Below are 20,460 nucleotides of genomic sequence, written 5' to 3'. Positions count from 1 at the left end.
CATTGAATCATTCCTGTGGCAAACAAGACGATGAATGAATAAAAAGTGCATAAACATGATTAAAATTACACACATGTGCAACATCACAACATTTGGAGAAGCAGTATACTGTCTTTCTACATCATCAACCACTCCATTACCTTGTGATTTGTTATATATTCAACTTTTAGCTGCCCTGCAGTAAACATTTGGTTATATATGCACAAATGAGAGTCATATTGTAGTGCTAGACATCCTATTGCAGTGCTAGACATCCTATTGTAGTGCCAGACATCCTATTGTAGTGCTAGACATCCTATTGTAGTGCAAGACATCATATTGTAGTGCCAGACATCCTATTGTAGTGCCAGACATCCTATTGTAGTGCAAGACATCCTATTGTAGTGCTAGACATCCTATTGTAGTGCCAGACATCCTATTGTAGTGCTAGACATCCTACTGTAGTGCAAGACATCCTATTGTAGTGCCAGACATCCTATTGTGGTGCAAGACATCCTATTGTAGTGCCAGACATCCTATTGTAGTGCTAGACATCCTACTGTAGTGCAAGACATCCTATTGTAGTGCCAGACATCCTATTGTGGTGCTAGACATCCTATTGTAGTGCCAGACATCCTATTGTAGTGCCAGACATCCTATTGTAGTGCTAGACATCCTACTGTAGTGCAAGACATCCTATTGTAGTGCCAGACATCCTATTGTGGTGCAAGACATCCTATTGTAGTGCCAGACATCCTATTGTAGTGCTAGACATCCTACTGTAGTGCAAGACATCCTATTGTAGTGCCAGACATCCTATTGTGGTGCTAGACATCCTATTGTAGTGCCAGACATCCTATTGTAGTGCTAGACATCCTATTGTAGTGCCAGACATCCTATTGTAGTGCCAGACATCCTATTGTAGTGCCAGACATCCTATTGTGGTGCAAGACATCCTATTGTAGTGCCAGACATCCTATTGTAGTGCTAGACATCCTACTGTAGTGCAAGACGTCCTATTGTAGTGCCAGACATCCTATTGTGGTGCTAGACATCCTATTGTAGTGCCAGACATCCTATTGTAGTGCTAGACATCCTATTGTAGTGCAAGACATCCTATTGTAGTGCCAGACATCCTATTGTAGTGCCAGACATCCTATTGTAGTGCTAGACATCCTACTGTAGTGCAAGACATCCTATTGTAGTGCCAGACATCCTATTGTAGTGCTAGACATCCTACTGTAATGCTAGACATCCTATTGTAGTGCCAGACATCCTATTGTAGTGCCAGACATCCTATTGTAGTGCTAGACATCCTATTGTAGTGCCAGACATCCTTTTGTTCTGCTTGACACCCATTTATAGTTTCAGGAGGAAAGTCGGAAGGACGGAGATACAACAGAAAACACATCTGATGAATTGATAATTAAGATCTTATCTGTCTGAATAAAGAGTTGGAAGATAATGAGATCTGCCTTGCTAACTAAAAATCATATTTCATCTCCTAATTTCACATATTGGGCTTACAATATGAATGTCGCATGATTTTAACTACCATTAAAAGTACATTGATTTCACACATTGATACATCAATGAGGATAACGCTCCTCACATCAAAATAAACGTTTTACTTTGTTTCTGTGCTTTGGATGAACACTGTTTCCCTCTTTCACTGTCCAATGTGTGCAAAAGATGACACGCAAGTCTGTCAATGTTGTATGCAAAACTCATACAGTCTTGTCTTTTAATACCTTTTGCATAGCTTTATTCCAATACCATAAACCACTTCCTGGTCTGTCGCTTGTCAACTTCAGTTGTACATGGATGTAATCAACAATTCCTTGGATGACTTAAAAAGACAATGAGATGGCCCTTGATGTCCTAAATCCCAGATGTAATATGACAGCTCCCAGGGTGTCTCGATGGATGCAAACCACTGGTACCTTAGTCTCATAGTATACAAGAGCCCCTTTGATGACCAAATGAAGCAAGTTGGTGGAGCTTGACGTCAGAGAAGCCTGTTGTACTTTAGTCACAGAATGGATGAAAGCTCCCTGGATGTCTTGATGGATGCAAGCTGCAGGCGCTTAACGTCAGAGAAGCCAGTTGTGCTTTAGTCTCAGAATGGATGAATGCTCCCTGGATGTCTCGATGGGTGCAAGGTGGAGGCGCTTGACGTCAGAGAAGCCAGTTGTTCTTTAGTCTCAGAATGGATGAAAGCTCCCTGGATGTCTCGATGGATGCAAGCTGCAGGCGCTTTATGTCAGAGAAGCCAGTTGTACTTTAGTCTCAGACTGGATGAAAGCTCCCTGGATGTCTGGATGGATGTGAGTTGGTGGCGCTTGATGTCAGAGAAGCCAGTTGTACTTTAGTCTCAGAATGGATGAAAGCTCCCTGGATGTCTGGATGGATGCAAGCTGGTGGTGCTTGATGTCAGAGAAGCCAGTTGTACTTTAGTCTCAGAATGGATGAAAGCTCCCTGGATGTCTGGATGGATGCAAGCTGGTGGTGCTTGATGTCAGAGAAGCCAGTTGTACTTTAGTCTCAGAATGGATAAAAGCTTCCTGGATGTCTCGATTGATGCGAGTTGGTGGCGCTTGACGTCAGTGAAGCCAGTTGTACTTTAGTCTCAGACTGGATGAAAGCTCCCTGGATGTCTTGATGGATGCAAGCTGGTGGCGCTTGGTGTTAGGGAAGCCAGTTGTACTTTAGTCCGAGAATGTATGAAAGCCTCGATAGTGCAAGCTGATGGCGCTTGATGTCCTGCAGCCCAGATATATTTCAGTTGGTAGCGCTTGACGTCAGAGAAGCTAGTTGTGCTTTAGTCTAAAAATGTATGAAAGCTCCCTGGATGTCTGGATGGATGTGAGTTGGTGGCGCTTGATGTCAGAGATGCCAGTTTTGCTTTAGTCTCAGAATAGGATGAAAGCTCCCTGGATGTCTCGATGGATGGAAGCTGGTGGCGCTTGATGTCAGAGATGCCAGTTTTGCTTTAGTCTCAGAATGTATGAAAGCTCCTTGAAAGTCTGGATGGATGGAAGCTGGTGGCGCTTGATGTCAGAGATGCCAGTTTTGCTTTAGTCTCAGAATGTATGAAAGCTCCCTGAAAGTCTGGATGGATGCGAGTTGGTGGCGCTTGACGTCAGAGAAGCCAGTTGTACTTTAGTCTCAGACTGGATGAAAGCTCCCTGGATGTCTGGGTGGATGGAAGTTGGTGGCGCTTAATATCAGAGATGCCAGTTGTACTTTAGTCTCACAATGTATGAAAGCTCCTAGGATGTATCGATGGATGCGAGTTGGTGGCGCTTGACGTCAGAGAAGCCAGTTGTGCTTTAGTCTCAGAATGGATGAATGCTCCTAGGATGTCTGGATGGATGCAAGCTGGTGGCGCTTGATGTCAGAGAAGCCAGTTGTACTTTAGTCTCAGAATGGATGAAAACTCCCTGGATGTCTGGATGGATGCAAGCTGGTGGTGCTTAATGTCAGAGAAGCCAGTTGTGTTTTAGTCTCAGAATGAATGAAAGCTCCCTGGATGTCTCGATGGGTGCAAGGTGGAGGCGCTTGACGTCAGAGAAGCCAGTTGTACTTTAGTCTCAGAATGGATGAAAGCTCCCTGGATGTCTCGATGGATGCAAGCTGCAGGCGCTTTATGTCAGAGAAGCCAGTTGTACTTTAGTCTCAGACTGGATGAAAGCTCCCTGGATGTCTGGATGGATGTGAGTTGGTGGCGCTTGATGTCAGAGAAGCCAGTTGTACTTTAGTCTCAGAATGGATGAAAGCTCCTAGGATGTCTCAATGGATGCGAGTTGGTGGCGCTTGATGTCAGAGAAGCCAGTTGTACTTTAGTCTCAGAATGGATGAAAGCTCCTAGGATGTATCGATGGATGCGAGTTGGTGGCGCTTGACGTCAGAGAAGCCAGTTTTGCTTTAGTCTCAGAATGGATGAAAGCTCCTAGGATGTCTTGATAGATGCAAGCTGGTGGCGCTTGATGTCAGAGAAGCCAGTTGTACTTTAGTCTCAGAATGGATGAAAGCTCCCTGGATGTCTGGATGGATGCAAGCTGGTGGCGCTTCATGTCAGAGACGCCAGTTGTACTTTAGTCTCAGAATGTATGAAAGCTCCCTGAAAGTCTGGATGGATGCGAGTTGGTGGCGCTTGACGTCAGAGAAGCCAGTTGTGCTTTAGTCTCAGAATGTATGAAAGCTCCCTGAAAGTCTGGATGGATGCGAGTTGGTGGCGCTTGACGTCAGAGAAGCCAGTTGTGCTTTAGTCTCAGAATGGATGAAAGCTCCCTGGATGCCTCGATGGATGGAAGCTGGTGGCGCTTGATGTCAGAGATGCCAGTTTTGCTTTAGTCTCAGAATGTATGAAAGCTCCCTGGATGTCTGGATGGATGCAAGCTGTTGGCGCTTGATATCAGAGAAGCCAGGTGTACTTTAGTCTCAGAATGTATGAAAGCTCCTAGGATGTATCGATGGATGCGAGTTGGTGGCGCTTGACGTCAGAGAAGCCAGTTGTACTTTAGTCTCAGAATGTATGAGAGCTCCTAGGATGTATCGATGGATGCGAGTTGGTGGCGCTTGACGTCAGAGAAGCCAGTTGTGCTTTAGTCTCAGAATGGATGAAAGCTCCTAGGATGTCTGGATGGATGCAAGCTGGTGGTGCTTGATGTCAGAGAAGCCAGTTGTACTTTAGTCTCACAATGTATGAAAGCTCCCTGGATGTCTCAATGGATGCGAGTTGGTGGCGCTTGATGTCAGAGAAGCCAGTTGTACTTTAGTCTCAGAATGGATGAAAGCTCCCTGGATGTCTGGATGGATGCAAGCTGGTGGTGCTTGATGTCAGAGAAGCCAGTTGTACTTTAGTCTCAGAATGGATGAAAGCTTCCTGGATGTCTCGATTGATGCGAGTTGGTGGCGCTTGACGTCAGTGAAGCCAGTTGTACTTTAGTCTCAGACTTGATGAAAGCTCCCTGGATGTCTTGATGGATGCAAGCTGGTGGCGCTTGGTGTTAGGGAAGCCAGTTGTACTTTAGTCCGAGAATGTATGAAAGCCTCGATAGTGCAAGCTGATGGCGCTTGATGTCCTGCAGCCCAGATATATTTCAGCCCCAGAATGTATATGAGTCTTTGGATGGTGCAATGAATAGAAAGTTAATGACCCTGGTGTCAGTTAACCCAGATGCACCTCAGTCTCTGAATGTATCCAAGCTCTTTGAAATACTTTGGATGAATAAAGGCAAGATAGTTGCTCTCGATGCTCAACAACCCAGTTAGCCTACCTTCACAATATGTCTCTGGCCACCAAATGTGGCTCTTTTATACCATGATATGATGTGGCTTGGTTAAAGTATCTTCTTACTTTTAAGAGAGTTCATTGGGTGGCTTAATGCCAAGTTAATAAGTGGTTTCAGTTTGCCTATGTTTGTACGTCAATATAATGGATCAATTTACCCCTTATACATACCTACATGTAAATATTATTACCTAAACCTATGATTGATTTATATGTTTGGACGTTGAAAGGTTTGATTCAATGTTTTCAGTATTTTAGCATTAAGCGTTAATATATTTCCTTTCCTGGGCATTTCATATATCACGCGAAGCCATTGCCACTGATGATGACACCGAAACAACAACACAGTGAGGACACTGATGCAATTGTAATTAATGCCGGAGACAGCGAAAATTAAATTCTACTATACTGATCGGACCTGCTCCCTCGACAGAATCCGCACTAGACCCGGGTAGAAAAGGTCTTCAACAACCCATGCTTGTCGTAAAAGATGACTATGCTTGTCGTAGGCGACTAACGGGATCGGGCGGTCAGGCTCGCTGACTTGGTTGATGCTTATCATCGTAGTCCAATTGTGTGGATCGATGCTCATGATGTCAATCACTGGATTGCCTGGTCAAGACTCGATTATTTACAGGCTGCCGTCATGTAAACTCTTTAAATTGTCGATCCTCAAAAGAAGTTGTATTGTGGTAGGCATCGGAATGACCAATGCGATTAGACGGTTAGATTGGGTACGGTGGCAGCGCGTCAGTGGTTTAATTTACGTTCCTTTTAGAACATTCATTTTAAATTACTATTTTCACTACAAACATGCATGTTAATTATCACAATATTTGGATTGGTATCTGAGCCGCAAGATACTGTAAATTCACAACACAGCTTTACCTTGTGGTTCCTAATATACAGACTCTTCAATAAAGGAGTTAAACTTTGCGTATATGCCATGCACAATATGAGTCCTAATTTTTGTGCTAGAGATCCATTTATAGTTTCAAGACAAAGGTCTTAGGGATGGCGAGACAACGAAAAATACACCTTGTGACTTATAGCGTAAGATGTATAAATAAAAGGAAATAATAATAATTAAACAATTAAGTTCTAAGCTGTCTGAATAAAGAAAAAAGAAGGTAAAGAATCTGCCTTGATAACTCAAAATCAAGTTTCACCTCCTAATTTCAAATATTTGTTTCAAAACAGGAATTGTGCATGATTTAATCCCTGTTCAATTGCTTGATTTTACACACTGATACCTCAATAAGGACTATTATCTTCACATCAAATTAAAGTATTACTTGGTTTCCTTGTTTAGGGAGAATAATACATCCCTCCTTCACGGTCCACTTCCTTGCATCCATGTGCAAAAGATGACACGCTAGTCTGTCAATGGAGTATGCAAAACTCACACATGAGCCACATTCGATACACTTTTGGTTGCATAGCTTGATTCCAACATCATACACAACTTCTTCTTCGGCCGCGTGACCACGTGAGTAATACATGCGCGTAAATAACACAAATAGTAGTAACATCTTCCCAAAATTCCTAGGTTCAAGACAGAATGTACGAGGGCAGCTTGGATTAATCAAAAGAAGCAAGCCAGCATTCCTTGATGTCACACAACCAAGAAAGATATACTTGTCTCAGAATCTATCCAAGCTCTTTGAAAGACTCTTGATCAACTTGGGTAAGATGATGCTCCGCCACCTAGCTGCCTGTTCTCCCACCACCCAGATATACTTCAGTCTTAGAATGTATCCAAACTCTTTGAAAAAAATGATGTGGTTGAGACTGCTCTTGGTTCTCCACATTCCAGATTGTCTACCTTCACAGTTTGTTATAGATCTCCTTATATGGCGCGATGGAAAGTCAGTTTTATGTAGCTCCAGGCAAGTCAGCAATGGAATGTCTATAACATACTCAGAACTGGCATGACAGCCCAGTGGAAACACACCGATATCTACCCCAAAGCCATTTAGTGATGGGTGTCAGTATTCAGATAAATTCGTAACGCTATGATTTATGAACGTGATCAATACATTCTACTTACACCGCTTAAACATATCTCCATAATTCAAACTCCGTTCATGTATGGGAGACAGATAGTCATAGTTTGCATAAGATGCCACTATATACACTCGTAAAAAACAAAACGCACAGGTAGATTTTTAGTAAGTTTATTGTATCTAATCAAGTCGATATGTTTAATTTATTATCATAGATACAAATAAGAAAGTTTGGAGCTCGATAGTCATATGTTGTCGTGGTACTGAAAACTTTCATTGTCATGTCATATAAGGACACAAGGCATCTCGTGTGACCGCCCCGGGCAGCAATCACGGCTCTGCATCTCCTCGGCACTGACTGGATACGAATTCTTTCCTCGGAATTCTTTGCCATTCACCTTGTAACGCGTTGATGTACACGTCGATCGAGTTCATTCCAGAGGTGTTCGATTGGGTTGAGATCTGGAGATCTCGACGGCCAGGGCAAAGCGTTGATGCTGGCATTATGAAAGTAGTCTACCGCAACACGAGCCCTGTGCGGTAGAGCCTTGTCCTGTTGAAACAGCTCCCTCTGGCGGTCAATGATTGGAAGAAGTTGATATGATTCATGTAGCAATTGCTGTCAAATGTCTCTGAACCACAACCACGTCAGATCTCGTGGTGTAGGATATGGCCCACCATACCATAACACTACCGCCACCGAAATTGTCGAATTCACGTACACAATGTGGGGCAAAACGCTCATTTCGACGACGATGAACACGTTGTCTTCCATTTCGCCGGTGAGAAAGAAATCGTGTTAAATCGCTAGACCACGCCCGTCTCCAGTTTCTCAAATTCCAAGGCTGTAGTGAGTGAGTGAGTGAGTATGGTTTTACGCCGCTTTTAGCAATATTCCAGCAATATCACGGCGGGGGACACCAGAAATGGGCTTCACACATTGAACCCATGTCGGGAATCGAACCCGGGTCTTCGGCGTGACGAGCGAACGCTTTAACTAAGCTACCCGACCGCCCCTCCAAGGCTGTAGAGTAGGGCACCAACGGAAGCGTCGCTGCCGATGGGTATTTTGCAAAACAGGGACGATAATTGGTCTTCTGGGTCGGATTCCAGCCTCGCGAAGATGGTTCCTGACAGTCTGGTCCCATATCCTCCTCAAACCAGGGCTCCGTAGCTGTGGCATTGCGATGACGTAGGTAGAACAGTCGCGTGAAGCGATCCTGTGCAGGGGTCGGCCGGTTCTCGGACGGTCTGCAGTGGAATTCATCTATGTGTATAGGTCACAAAGGCATAAAATCGTGCTGTGGTGGACGTTGAAGTGGCGTGCAACAGAAGACTGCGATTCCGCTGTTTCGATACGTCCTATGGCGATGTTCCGATCGGCAGCGCTGAGGTTGGCATTTTCGAACTTGAAACATGTTGACAATTGAATGACAAATGATTGGCTTATGCTTGCTTTTTTTTTAGCCACTACCACGAGTTACTTGCACGTGCATTTTGCTTAACTGTTTTCCTCCATGACATTTTTGAACAAGTGTGAAAACAATGCCGTTTGAGACATTGCAAATCGACAATGGCTGCGTTTTGACGCACGGTTTGTCGAAGATGAGGCCACCAACATTTTCCAATAACATCTATCAAATTTATATACAGGATTTTTGTGTAGTCATGGTTAATGATCAACATACTACCTGTGCATTTCTTTTTTGGAAGAGTGTAGGTGTTCACTACCTTATCAACAGTTTGATGTGGACCTTATTTTTTTCTGCAATATCACGAGTTTGATTTAACACGTGGACACAAAAAAGGGAAATATGAAGACACAGCTCAATACTTTTCGAGTTCACAATATTGTTACGTGTCGATTCCTATATTGATTCCTACAGTATGTTAACCCAGAAATCATGAACTTTGTGTGAAACCCACCAACAGCCAACAGGCGGTTTACAATCAACAAATGCATTACACAATTCACTAAATTTACAAATCAAGGCAAATAACAACACAACAATTACAATGGCAGTACACAATAGAATGGAAGTACATAATTCAATGACAGTGTTTAATATGATGGCAAAGGTCAGTATACAAATACAGTGGTGATAACAAAATTTAGTGATAATACTATATTCAACCAGCGGCGACAGTTTTAAAGCTTCCTAGATGAGCCAAGGCAGTGAATCCGGGGTGATGAATGATCTCCACATGAAAGCTGGTCTTGATGCAATGAAATGTGTGAGAAATACGAGAGGTGCGCTCTTGTCCTCTTATATACAGTCTAACCAGCTACAGTGCTCTCACAACATAAACTATTCTACACGTTTCTCTATCACAGTTCATGGTATTCCGGAAGTTTACATCTCACACTAGCATCTAAATATAGTAAGTTCTTTAAAACTGCTAACATTAAATACTACTACTTTCCTGAGATCTAATTATTGTCCAAATACAATGCAATGAGCTTCTACCGAATCTCAACAGAAACAATGAAATACAGTTCCAGTCAAGGTTTAACAAGAAAATACACTTCCATATAACAATAAGTATAATTCACACAAGTTGGACGTAAGACACCTTGAAGACTCAGGTTAGAATTTGTCTTTAGCAACACATGCTTGTCATAAGAGGCGACTAACGGTATCGCGTGGTCAGACTCGCAGACTTGGTTGATGCATGAAATTGAATCGCAAGTGCGCAGATGGATGCTAATGTCGAGGTAGGGTGCTTTCCCCTTGGTGATAAGAAACCCAGATAGTCTTCTTCAGTGTGTTTCAGATGTCCTTATATGGCTGAACGGAAACACTTTGATAAGTACCTCGAGACCAGTCAGGAAAATCTATCGTCTATGCTATATTAAGCACTTGTATGAGAGCTTATTGGATGGTTCAGTGAAAACACTATGGTATGAGTCCACACGTCTTGAATTTTCCACTTAAATACATAATACATACGCCATTATTGCACGGGAGACAGATTGGATATTTCAAAATGAGCCACTTTCTCGGTGTTTACTCTATTATTCAAAGCATCCCAGTTAGTATCTGCTAAGAGTATGATACGGATGATGAATAAATGATGTTTGCTGAAACGTTTCCAAAAGTCAACTTTCTCTTTACGTCGAGCAATATTGCAGCTGCTTCAGCATTTCAAAACTTTTGAGGTACTTGAGAATGTTCTACGAATATTTCAAAGAGCGTCATATAACCCTTGCTCAAAAGTTCTTTAGATCAGGGTTACAACATTCAAGGCCTCAGTAAAGCTTTCAAAAGTCTGATGGTAGACACGTGGAGGACATTTCAAATATGACGCAGGATACCACCACCTGAATTCATAAACACATGCTTATAATGTAGTCGGAATCGTATTATGGACTCTGTTTTGGGCAGAGGTTTATCGGTTTTTGTTTACACACATGGAGTTTCTTTAACTGTGACTTGTCACTCAAAGGATATAAGTGATCATTCAAGAACATGACCGTGTTTCACAAATGGCAGTCTCTGTGTAGATGTAAAGACGGGTTAAATTGCATGCCTCTAAATTGGTGTTCAAATGAGCGATGTGCGATATCATTAGGTGAGTTCTTCCTGCTGTGTTTGGATATAGGGTAGATCAACAACAAAACACATTGCCATATAATGATATAGGGTAGATCAACAACAAAACACATTGCCATATAATGATATAGAGTAGATCAACCACAAAACACATTGCCATATAATGATATAGGGTAGTTCAACAACAAAGCACATTGCCATATAATGATATAGGGTAGATCAACAAGAAAACACATTGCCATATAATGATATAGGGTAGATCAACAACAAAGCACATTGCCATATAATGATATAGGGTAGATCAACAACAAAACACATTGCCATATAATGATATGGCGGTCGGGTAGCCTAGTGGTAAAAGCGTTCGATCGCCACGCCGAAGACCCGGGTTCGATTCCCGACATGGGTACAATGTGTGAAGCCCATTTCTGGTGTCCCCCGCCGTAATATTGCTGGAATATTGCTAAAAGCGGCGTAAAACCATACTCACTCACATACTATATAAAAGCATGTGTTCTTCTCTGTTCTTGTATATTCATCACAAACTGAAATGTGCAATCGCATTAGACAGAAACGCTCAGGCGCTCGTTGCTTCAGTCTTTGGAAGCATGGTTGCAATTGTAATTGAGTAGGCGGAAAAAAGCTAGCGATATTTGTTTTTTGATGAAATTTGACATATCGTCTCAATTTGTGTTGGCATATGCGGTCATAGGGTCTTTGAGCAGGATTACGCACTACCCGTATTCCTTGGTAATGCTTAGGGGTGTGCATCCTCAGCGAGTCGTGTTGTAACCAACGAAAGACAGTAACACATGGCAAGCTACCACTAATTATGTAACTGACATAAAAAGATCAAAGTTCACAGTTATTTATAATTAAAATGAGGTCAAGTGATGTTGAATAGATGCGCGTGATAGACCAGGAAGGTGACTGTGTGATGTCAGTTTCGTCAAGTCGTTCTCCAACAGCGAAGGTATGTAACAGCTTGTCCCGTTGTGTTTCTTGGGCAGAGATGTAAACCGCATGTCCCCATGCGTTCTAACATATTTATTATATGTATAAATTGTAATTATTATTTGTTTTATAAACAGAAAAAATGGTATTTTAATTTCAAACGAATATCCATATGTTGTAGCGCTCTTTTCAGTTGCACATTTTTGTTAATGCTCTTGAACCGTTTGTGATAGTACTGGGATGAATGTAGGTGAGGTGAGGTGAAATTGGGTTTAACGTCGCGTCCAAGATTATTGCACTTACATAGCGACGTGCATGCACGTGTGTGTTTGTGTGTGGCTGCTTGTACTAGGCCGGACTGATGCCGATTATAGTACTAGCTCACTGAGATACCATGCCGCAGTTTAACATGAATACCCCACTCAGACACAGTATACTGACTCCGAGCCGACCAGTCCTTGTTTTAGCCCCTTAATGCGGAGCGCAAGACAGGGTCACAACAAGTACCATCTTTTAACGTCTTTTGGTATATATAATTATTAACTCCTCGGCCTCGAAGGGTTGGATTTTTTTATCAACTCTTATTTATAAATATAATATCATAACGCACTCGGGATAAATTTTGTATTTATTAAAGCCTGATCTCTACCATTATTAACGAGGAGCGGTGGGGTAGCATTGTGGTTAAAGTGCTTTTGGTATGAATGCAAATCAAAGTGAAACCAAAATAATGACATTCCTCTTCGCGAATATAGGAAGTGATATATCAAGAACAAAATGTGTATAGAAATTTATGTGTGTTTGTTTCCTGTTTATTCTCTGGAATCCACCACATGTTTGTTTCACTGTTCAAGCGCATAATGTATACATGTCCCTGCATCATTATCATCAAAGGAAATATGGAAATATTACAATATACCGTATTCGACGTAATAAGCGCCCCGCTCCAATAAGCGCCCACGGCGATATTTGCTAATATATTGGCTAGTGAACAATCCCAATTAGCACCCCTTCCGATTGATCAATGTTCACAAGACTTTTTTGTTCGTGTATAATACGCACTCGTGTGTTATATGCACCCTTAATTATGGCCAATTAAATTCTGGAAATATATATCTGTCGTATATAAACATTTCAGGCTGTCAGCATAAACCACGAACTTTCAACTCTGTTTTTTTTCACCAAAATAATATTCTAAGAAGAGCCCCCTATTTCTAATTTTGAGACCGCCCTGGGTGCCTATGACGTCGAATACGGTATGTACATTTGTTATAAGGTAGGTGTACCTAAATTGTACCTTGTGCCTAAATGCTGAATATATTCTGTTTATCCGCCTGGTAATTGGCATGTCGATCCGTGTTGGGTGCAGAGGGTGTGTGCATTTTAAATGTGTCTCGATAAATATACCAATATGTCCCAATTAAAAATGTAATGTTTTCCTTAACTTCACTGTTGAAGACATTTAGTAACTTTTCTTTTCAGATGTTCTGTTCTAAACCGAGAAGGTTATTGGTGTATGGAACCGTGCTGCTGTGTCTGGTGGTGATATTGCCATGTTGTACGTAATGTAACGTTCTTTATTGGAATGCCTTCTATCAATTTTATATGCAAAAATTAGTTTATATTTCATGTTAGGATATTTTTCACTTAATTATATACTTTAAAACCATTTAAACAAATATCAACGACAGCATGACATTGAAGTACATGTATGTCAGTAATACAAAAGAATAAACATGTTTACAAAGAACAGAAACACAGCTACTTAAACAAGTCTGGTCAGGTCCACACAGAACAGGGACACCGTTATTTACACACTGTCTGGTCAGGTCCACACAGAACAGGGACACCGTTATTTACACACTGTCTGGTCAGGTCCACACAGAACAGGGACACCGTTATTTACACACTGTCTCGTCATGTCTACACAGAACAGGGACACAGTTATTTATACACTGTCTGGTCAGGTCCACACAGAACAGGGACACTGTTATTTACACACTGTCTGGTCAGGTCCACACAGAACAGGGACACCGTTATTTACACACTGTCTGGTCATGTCCACACAGAACAGGGACACCGTTATTTACACACTGTCTGGTCAGGTCCACACAGAACAGGGACACCGTTATTTACACACTGTCTGGTCAGATCCACACAGAACAGGGACTCCGTTATTTACACACTGTCTGGTCATGTCCACACAGAACAGGGACACCGTTATTTACACACTGTCTGGTCAGGTCCACACAGAACAGGAACACCGTTATTTACACACTGTCTGGTCAGGTCCACACAGAACAGGAACACCGTTATTTACACACTGTCTCGTCATGTCCACACAGAACAGGGACACCGTTATTTACACACTGTCTCGTCATGTCTACACAGAACAGGGACACCGTTATTTACACACTGTCTGGTCAGGTCCACACAGAACAGGGACACCGTTATTTACACACTGTCTCGTCATGTCTACACAGAACAGGGACACCGTTATTTACACACTGTCTGGTCAGGTCCACACAGAACAGGGACACCGTTATTTACACACTGTCTGGCCATGTCTACACAGAACAGGGACACCGTTATTTATACACTGTCTGGTCAGGTCCACACAGAACAGGGACACCGTTATTTACACACTGTCTGGTCAGGTCCACACAGAACAACAGGGACACCGTTATTTATACACTGTCTGGTCAGGTCCACACAGAACAGGGACACCGTTATTTATACACTGTCTGGTCAGGTCCACACAGAACAGGGACACCGTTATTTATACACTGTCTGGTCAGGTCCACACAGAACAGGGACACCGTTATTTACACACTGTCTGGTCAGGTCCACACAGAACAGGGACACCGTTATTTACACACTGTCTCGTCATGTCTACACAGAACAGGGACACCGTTATTTACACACTGTCTGGTCATGTCTACACAGAACAGGGACACAGTTATTTACACACTGTCTGGTCATGTCCACACAGAACAGGGACACCGTTATTTATACACTGTCTGATCAGGTCCACACAGAACAGGGACACCGTTATTTACACACTGTCTCGTCATGTCTACACAGAACAGGGACACCGTTATTTACACACTGTCTGATCATGTCTACACAGAACAGGGACACCGTTATTTACACACTGTCTGGTCATGTCTACACAGAACAGGGACACTGTTATTTACACACTGTCTGGTCATGTCTACACAGAACAGGGACACAGTTATTTATACACTGTCTGGCCATGTCTACACAGAACAGGGACACCGTTATTTACACACTGTCTGGTCATGTCTACACAGAACAGGGACACCGTTATTTACACACTGTCTGGTCATGTCTACACAGAACAGGGACACAGTTATTTATACACTGTCTGGCCATGTCTACACAGAACAGGGACACCGTTATTTATACACTGTCTGGCCATGTCTACACAAAACAGGGACACTGTTATTTACACAATGTCTGGTCATGTTTACACAGAACAGGGACATTGTTATTTACACACTGTCTGATCATGTTTATACAGAACAGGGACACTCTTATTTACACACTGTCTTGTCATGTTGATACAGAACAGGGACACTGTTATTTACACACTGTCTGATCATGTTGATACAGAACAGGGACACTGCTATTTACACACTGTCTGTCGATGTTTATACAGAACAGGGACACTGCTATTTACACAATGTCTGGTCATGTTTATACAGAACAGGGACACTGCTATTTACACACTGTCTGTCCATGTTTATACAGAACAGGGACACTGCTATTTACACAATGTCTGGTCATGTTTATACAGAACAGGGACACTGCTATTTACATTATGTTTAACCATGTCTACATCGATTATGTACTATGCTATTTACACACTGTCTGGTCATGTCTACACAGAACAGGGACACTGTTAATTACACACTGTCTGATCATGTCTACACAGAACAGGGACACTGTTATTTACACACTGTCTGATCATGTCCACACAGAACAGGGACACTGCTATTTACACACTGTCTGACCATGTCTACACAGAACAGGGACACTGTTAATTACACACTATCTGATCATGTCTACACAGAACAGGGGCACTGCTATTTACACACTGTCTGACCATGTCTACACAGAACAGGGACACTGCTATTTACGCACTGTCTGATCATGTTTATACAGAACAGGGACACTGCTATCTACACACTTTCTGACCATGTCTACACAGAACAGGGACACTGCTATATACACAATGTCTGATTATGTTTATGCAGTACAGGGACACTGTTATGTACACACTGTCTGATCATGATTATACAGAACAGGGACACTGTTATTTACAAACTGTCTGATCATGTTTATACAGAACAGGGACACTGCTATTTACACACTGTCTGATCATGTCTACACAGAACAGGGACACTGTTAATTACCCACTGTCTGACAATGTCTACACAGAACAGGGGCACTGCTATTTACACACTGTCTGATCATGTTTATACAGAACAGGGACACTGTTAATTACACACTGTCTGACCATGTCTACACAGAACAGGGACACTGTTATTTACACACTGTCTGATCATGTTTATACAGAACAGGGACACTGTTAATTACACACTGTCTGACCATGTCTACACAGAACAGGGACACTGCTATTTACACACTGTCTGATCATGTTTATACAGAACAGGGACACTGCTATTTACACACTGTCTGATCATGTCTACACAGAACAGGGACACTGCTATTTACACACTGTCTGATCATGTTTATACAGAACAGGGACACTGCTATTTACATAATGTGTAACCATGTCTACATGGAATATGTACCCTGCTATTTCGTAATGTTTCACTATGTGTGCAATGAACAGAATCACCCCTCCGGTGTGTGTCCATGACTACCATGCCTACTATAACGACTTGCTGCAGGTGCTGGAGACTTCATTTGTCCCGAGGTCACGGAACTTGGCTCCCCTGTCAATCTGACGTGTATTCAAGCAAGCGGCACACGTGCTCATTCCTACTCAACTCCCAGTGGAACTACTGCTGCGTCTTGTCATTTGTCAGACAGAAAATGCATACCACTTGGTGATTTTTCAGCATCTGTCCTGAATGAGTCCTGCAGTGTCCTCGCTATACCACACCTACTGCAGACACACGCTGGTGACTGGAAATGTGTTGTAGATGCAAATGACCCAGACCCAGAGACGTGTCATATAAGTGTTGAAAGTAAGCAGTCTGTTATCATTAACGGATATTTCCGATCAATTATCACTCTCATGACGTCTCCATCTTCACCGTAATTCCATTGAATGATGGCAAGTTTCCAATGTTAATGTTAAACTGTACCAGGTCAAATGTGTTGGAGATGTTGCTGGGGGCACGGGTGGCCCAGTCGTCAAACGAGCGGCGTTTCGCTGTGCAGAGTTGCATCCCTTAGGCACGCCAGAAACCTATGATTGAGGGTTCGAATCCCGTTTCGCCCCGGTTATGTTTCTTGGTTTGTCAGCTCCATACCCGTGCTCGTGGGTTTCACCGAAGTGGTAAACGTCTGAGACCTGCATCACTTCGGGCTTTCCTCCCATATTAAGCTGATACGCCGTGATATAATTGGAATATTGTTAAAAGCGGCGTTAACCCAACTCACTCACTCACTCACTCACTGGAGATGTTGTGAAGTAGTTGTACACATTGTACATAACGCCTAACTGTAAACTTTAATACTTCCAGAAACATTTGTAAAGATATCTGTATTGCACCAACCCCTTGCTTGAAGACCCTCATAAGCAATATACGAAATGAAATGTCCCATTTCAAATTGCAAAGCAATTATTCCGTATACAGTAAAACATATCTAACCTAGCTACAATGGAAATATACAAGAGCTGACATCTGGACCCCAGTCAGCGTAATCCTAGATCCCCCACACGTGTCCACCCGTCTCGAATTTAAGTCATGTCAAAGTATGTATTTTTTCAGAGAGTCCATCATGTCGTATACTGAGCCACAACAACATGAGAACACACCGAGTTGGTGAAGAACTATCACTGACAGTCAACGTGACGGGATATTACTGCTCTGAGTCTGTCCTCGTTCAACTGAAGACGGGCGATATCACAAGTTCTCTTCTCAATGAAACCGTTACCATGGTGAAGGACAGCACTGTCAATATAACATTTAACATGACAGCATCCCACTTTGGCGACGTGGTCCTTGTATTTTCCTGTGGCAGCAACAGTCGGCACGTGCTCTGTGAGGGACTACAGGCGCTGGATCAGAGTAAGAGTCAATACTACACATTCAGACGATGTAGATGTACATATCGACAGAATTAACAGATAATCAATATGTCATATCTTTTAGTTTTGTAATTTAAACAGAGCTAGTGTATGTACAAACGTCATGAACGTTTCAGTAAGCCATGTTAGGCCTTTAATGGGTATAATATAAACACAAACACTCCTTTAATCTCATTAAAAGACAAAGGGGTAGAATAGGTCTTCAGCAACCCATGCTTGTCGTAAAAGGCGACTACCGGGATCGGGTGGTCAGGCTCGCTGACTTGGTTGATGTATGTCATCGATCTCAATTGCGTGGATCGGTGTTCATGATGTCAATCACTGGATTGTCTGGTCCAGACTAGACTATTTACAGACCGCCGTTATATAGCTGGAATAATGCTGAGTGCGGCGTAAAAGAAACCAACCAACCAACCATTAAGAAAAACAACACACGTTTCTTTGTGTAAAGTCATACATCAGTTTCACTTTACCGTATTTTGTACTGTGTACTTAACCAGCCTTATGACCGTCCCGCAGGTATTTCTACAGTTCCAACCACCCAAACAGCCGTCACAAACAGAACCACAACGCAGAGAGCGTCATCTGATGATGATCAAACAACTGTCGTCATTGTGGTGATTTGTGTCATTACAATCATCATCCTGATGATCATCCTAGTATTTTTGTGGAGGAGACTATGGATCAACAAGACGTCTCAATCATCAAAGAAGTATGTTGACGTTCACTACGTGTCGAAAGAAGAGTACGAAGATGCTGGGAGGACCAAGCGCGAGGCAGACCCTCGGGTAGACGAAGATGCTGGGAGGACCAAGCGCGAGGCAGACCCTCGGGTAGATGAAGATGCTGGGAAGGCCTAGCACGAGGCCGACCCTCAGGTAGACGAAGATGCTGGGAGGACCAAGCGCGAGGCAGACCCTCGGGTAGATGAAGATGCTGGGAAGGCCTAGCGCGAGGCAGACCCTCGGGTAGACGAAGATGCTGGGAGAACCAAGCGCGAGGCAGACCCTCGGGTAGACGAAGATGCTGGGAGAACCAAGCGCGAGGCAGACCCTCGGGTAGACGAAGATGCTGGGAAGGCCTAGCACGAGGCCGACCCTCAGGTAGACAGGGATGCTGAGGGTTAGAAAGACGTAAAAGCAGCAAACCCTTTGCTGTCAAAGATGATGCCTAAACGACTTATCCATACTGTTAGACACAAGAGGTGCGTAGAATAGCCACCTATAGACTGAATTATCCTGAATACAATTTTTTTTGTGATGCATGGTTAAACTGTATATATTTGTTTACAAAGACAACAATCTTGTGGTTCGCAGTTATACTTGCAGAAGTTGTAAATATTCAGAATTTATCATCCAAAGCTGGCCTCCTCAGCAGAAATGGCTTATTTGAGATCATGATCAAGCGATGAAATTGCATCTCACTGCTTTGAGGCCAGTCGGTTACCATGACGCCACTACGAAATGACATCATTAATACTCGTATCTGTGCCACAAAAAGCAGGTTGTATGGTTTAAACTCAAGACATCAGTTTTTGCTATTAACAAACTGAACAGGTTGTCGCATTGATTTTGTATGATAAATAATTAGAATCTTTTAGTATGAATACATGTGTATGTGTATAAAATTATTAGGTGAGGTGAATTTGGGTTTAACGTCGCGTCCAAGATTATTGCAATAATATAGCGACGTGCATGCACGTGTGTGTGTGGCTGCTTGTACTAAGCCAGACTGATGCCGATTTATAGTGCAAGCTCACTGAGATGCCATGCCGCAGTTTAACATGAATACCCCACTAAGACACAGTATACTGACTCCTAGCCGACCAGTCCTTGTTTTAGCCCCTTAATGCGGAGCGCAAGACAGGGTCACAACAAGTACCATCTTTTAACGTCTTTTGTTATATATAATTATTAACTCCTCGGCCTCGAAGGGTTGAAACTTTTATCAACTCTTATTTATAAATATAATATCATAACGCACTCGGGATAAATTCTGTATTCATTAAAGCCTGATCTTTACCATTATTAACGAGGAGCGGTGGGGTAGCATTGTAGTTAAAGTGCTTACTCGTCACGCCGAAGACCCGTGTTCGATTCTCCACATGGGTACAATGTGTGAAGCCCATTTCTGGTGTCCACCGTCGGGATATTGCTGGAATATTGCTTAGCATCACACAAGTCTTTTCATGTGAGTGCTATATCTGTAATTACAGCATTCCATTTTTACGCTGTCGGACAATATTACGCTGTTTGAGACAACATAGTATTTTCCCTATTAATGTGCCATTGATGACGGCTTACTAACTCGCGTTTTAAACAGATAGTTGAAACAATGTTTGGCTTCAGCAAACTCCCCCAG

The 20,460-nt window shown here is 42.6% G+C and overlaps 1 protein-coding gene across 1 annotated transcript; it reads left to right on the top strand.

Moving 5' to 3' along the window:
• The first annotated feature begins 11,739 nt into the window (after positions 1-11,739).
• Positions 11,740-19,359, top strand: LOC124112978. The gene is made up of 5 exons (XM_048397928.1): positions 11,740-11,808; positions 13,272-13,347; positions 16,730-17,029; positions 17,780-18,079; positions 18,619-19,359. The coding sequence occupies exons 1-5, from the start codon at positions 11,740-11,742 to the stop codon at positions 18,957-18,959; spliced, it is 1,086 nt and encodes a 361-aa protein (XP_048253885.1). The 3' UTR covers positions 18,960-19,359.
• The last annotated feature ends 1,101 nt before the right edge of the window (positions 19,360-20,460 follow it).

The sequence above is a fragment of the Haliotis rufescens genome, unplaced genomic scaffold (genome assembly GCF_023055435.1).
Source record: "Haliotis rufescens isolate VD_foot unplaced genomic scaffold, xgHalRufe1.0.p SCAF_18, whole genome shotgun sequence".
Taxonomy (NCBI): Eukaryota; Metazoa; Mollusca; class Gastropoda; order Lepetellida; family Haliotidae; genus Haliotis; species Haliotis rufescens.
Note: the sequence above shows the minus strand (reverse complement) of the source record. Positions and strands in the feature narration are given on the sequence as shown.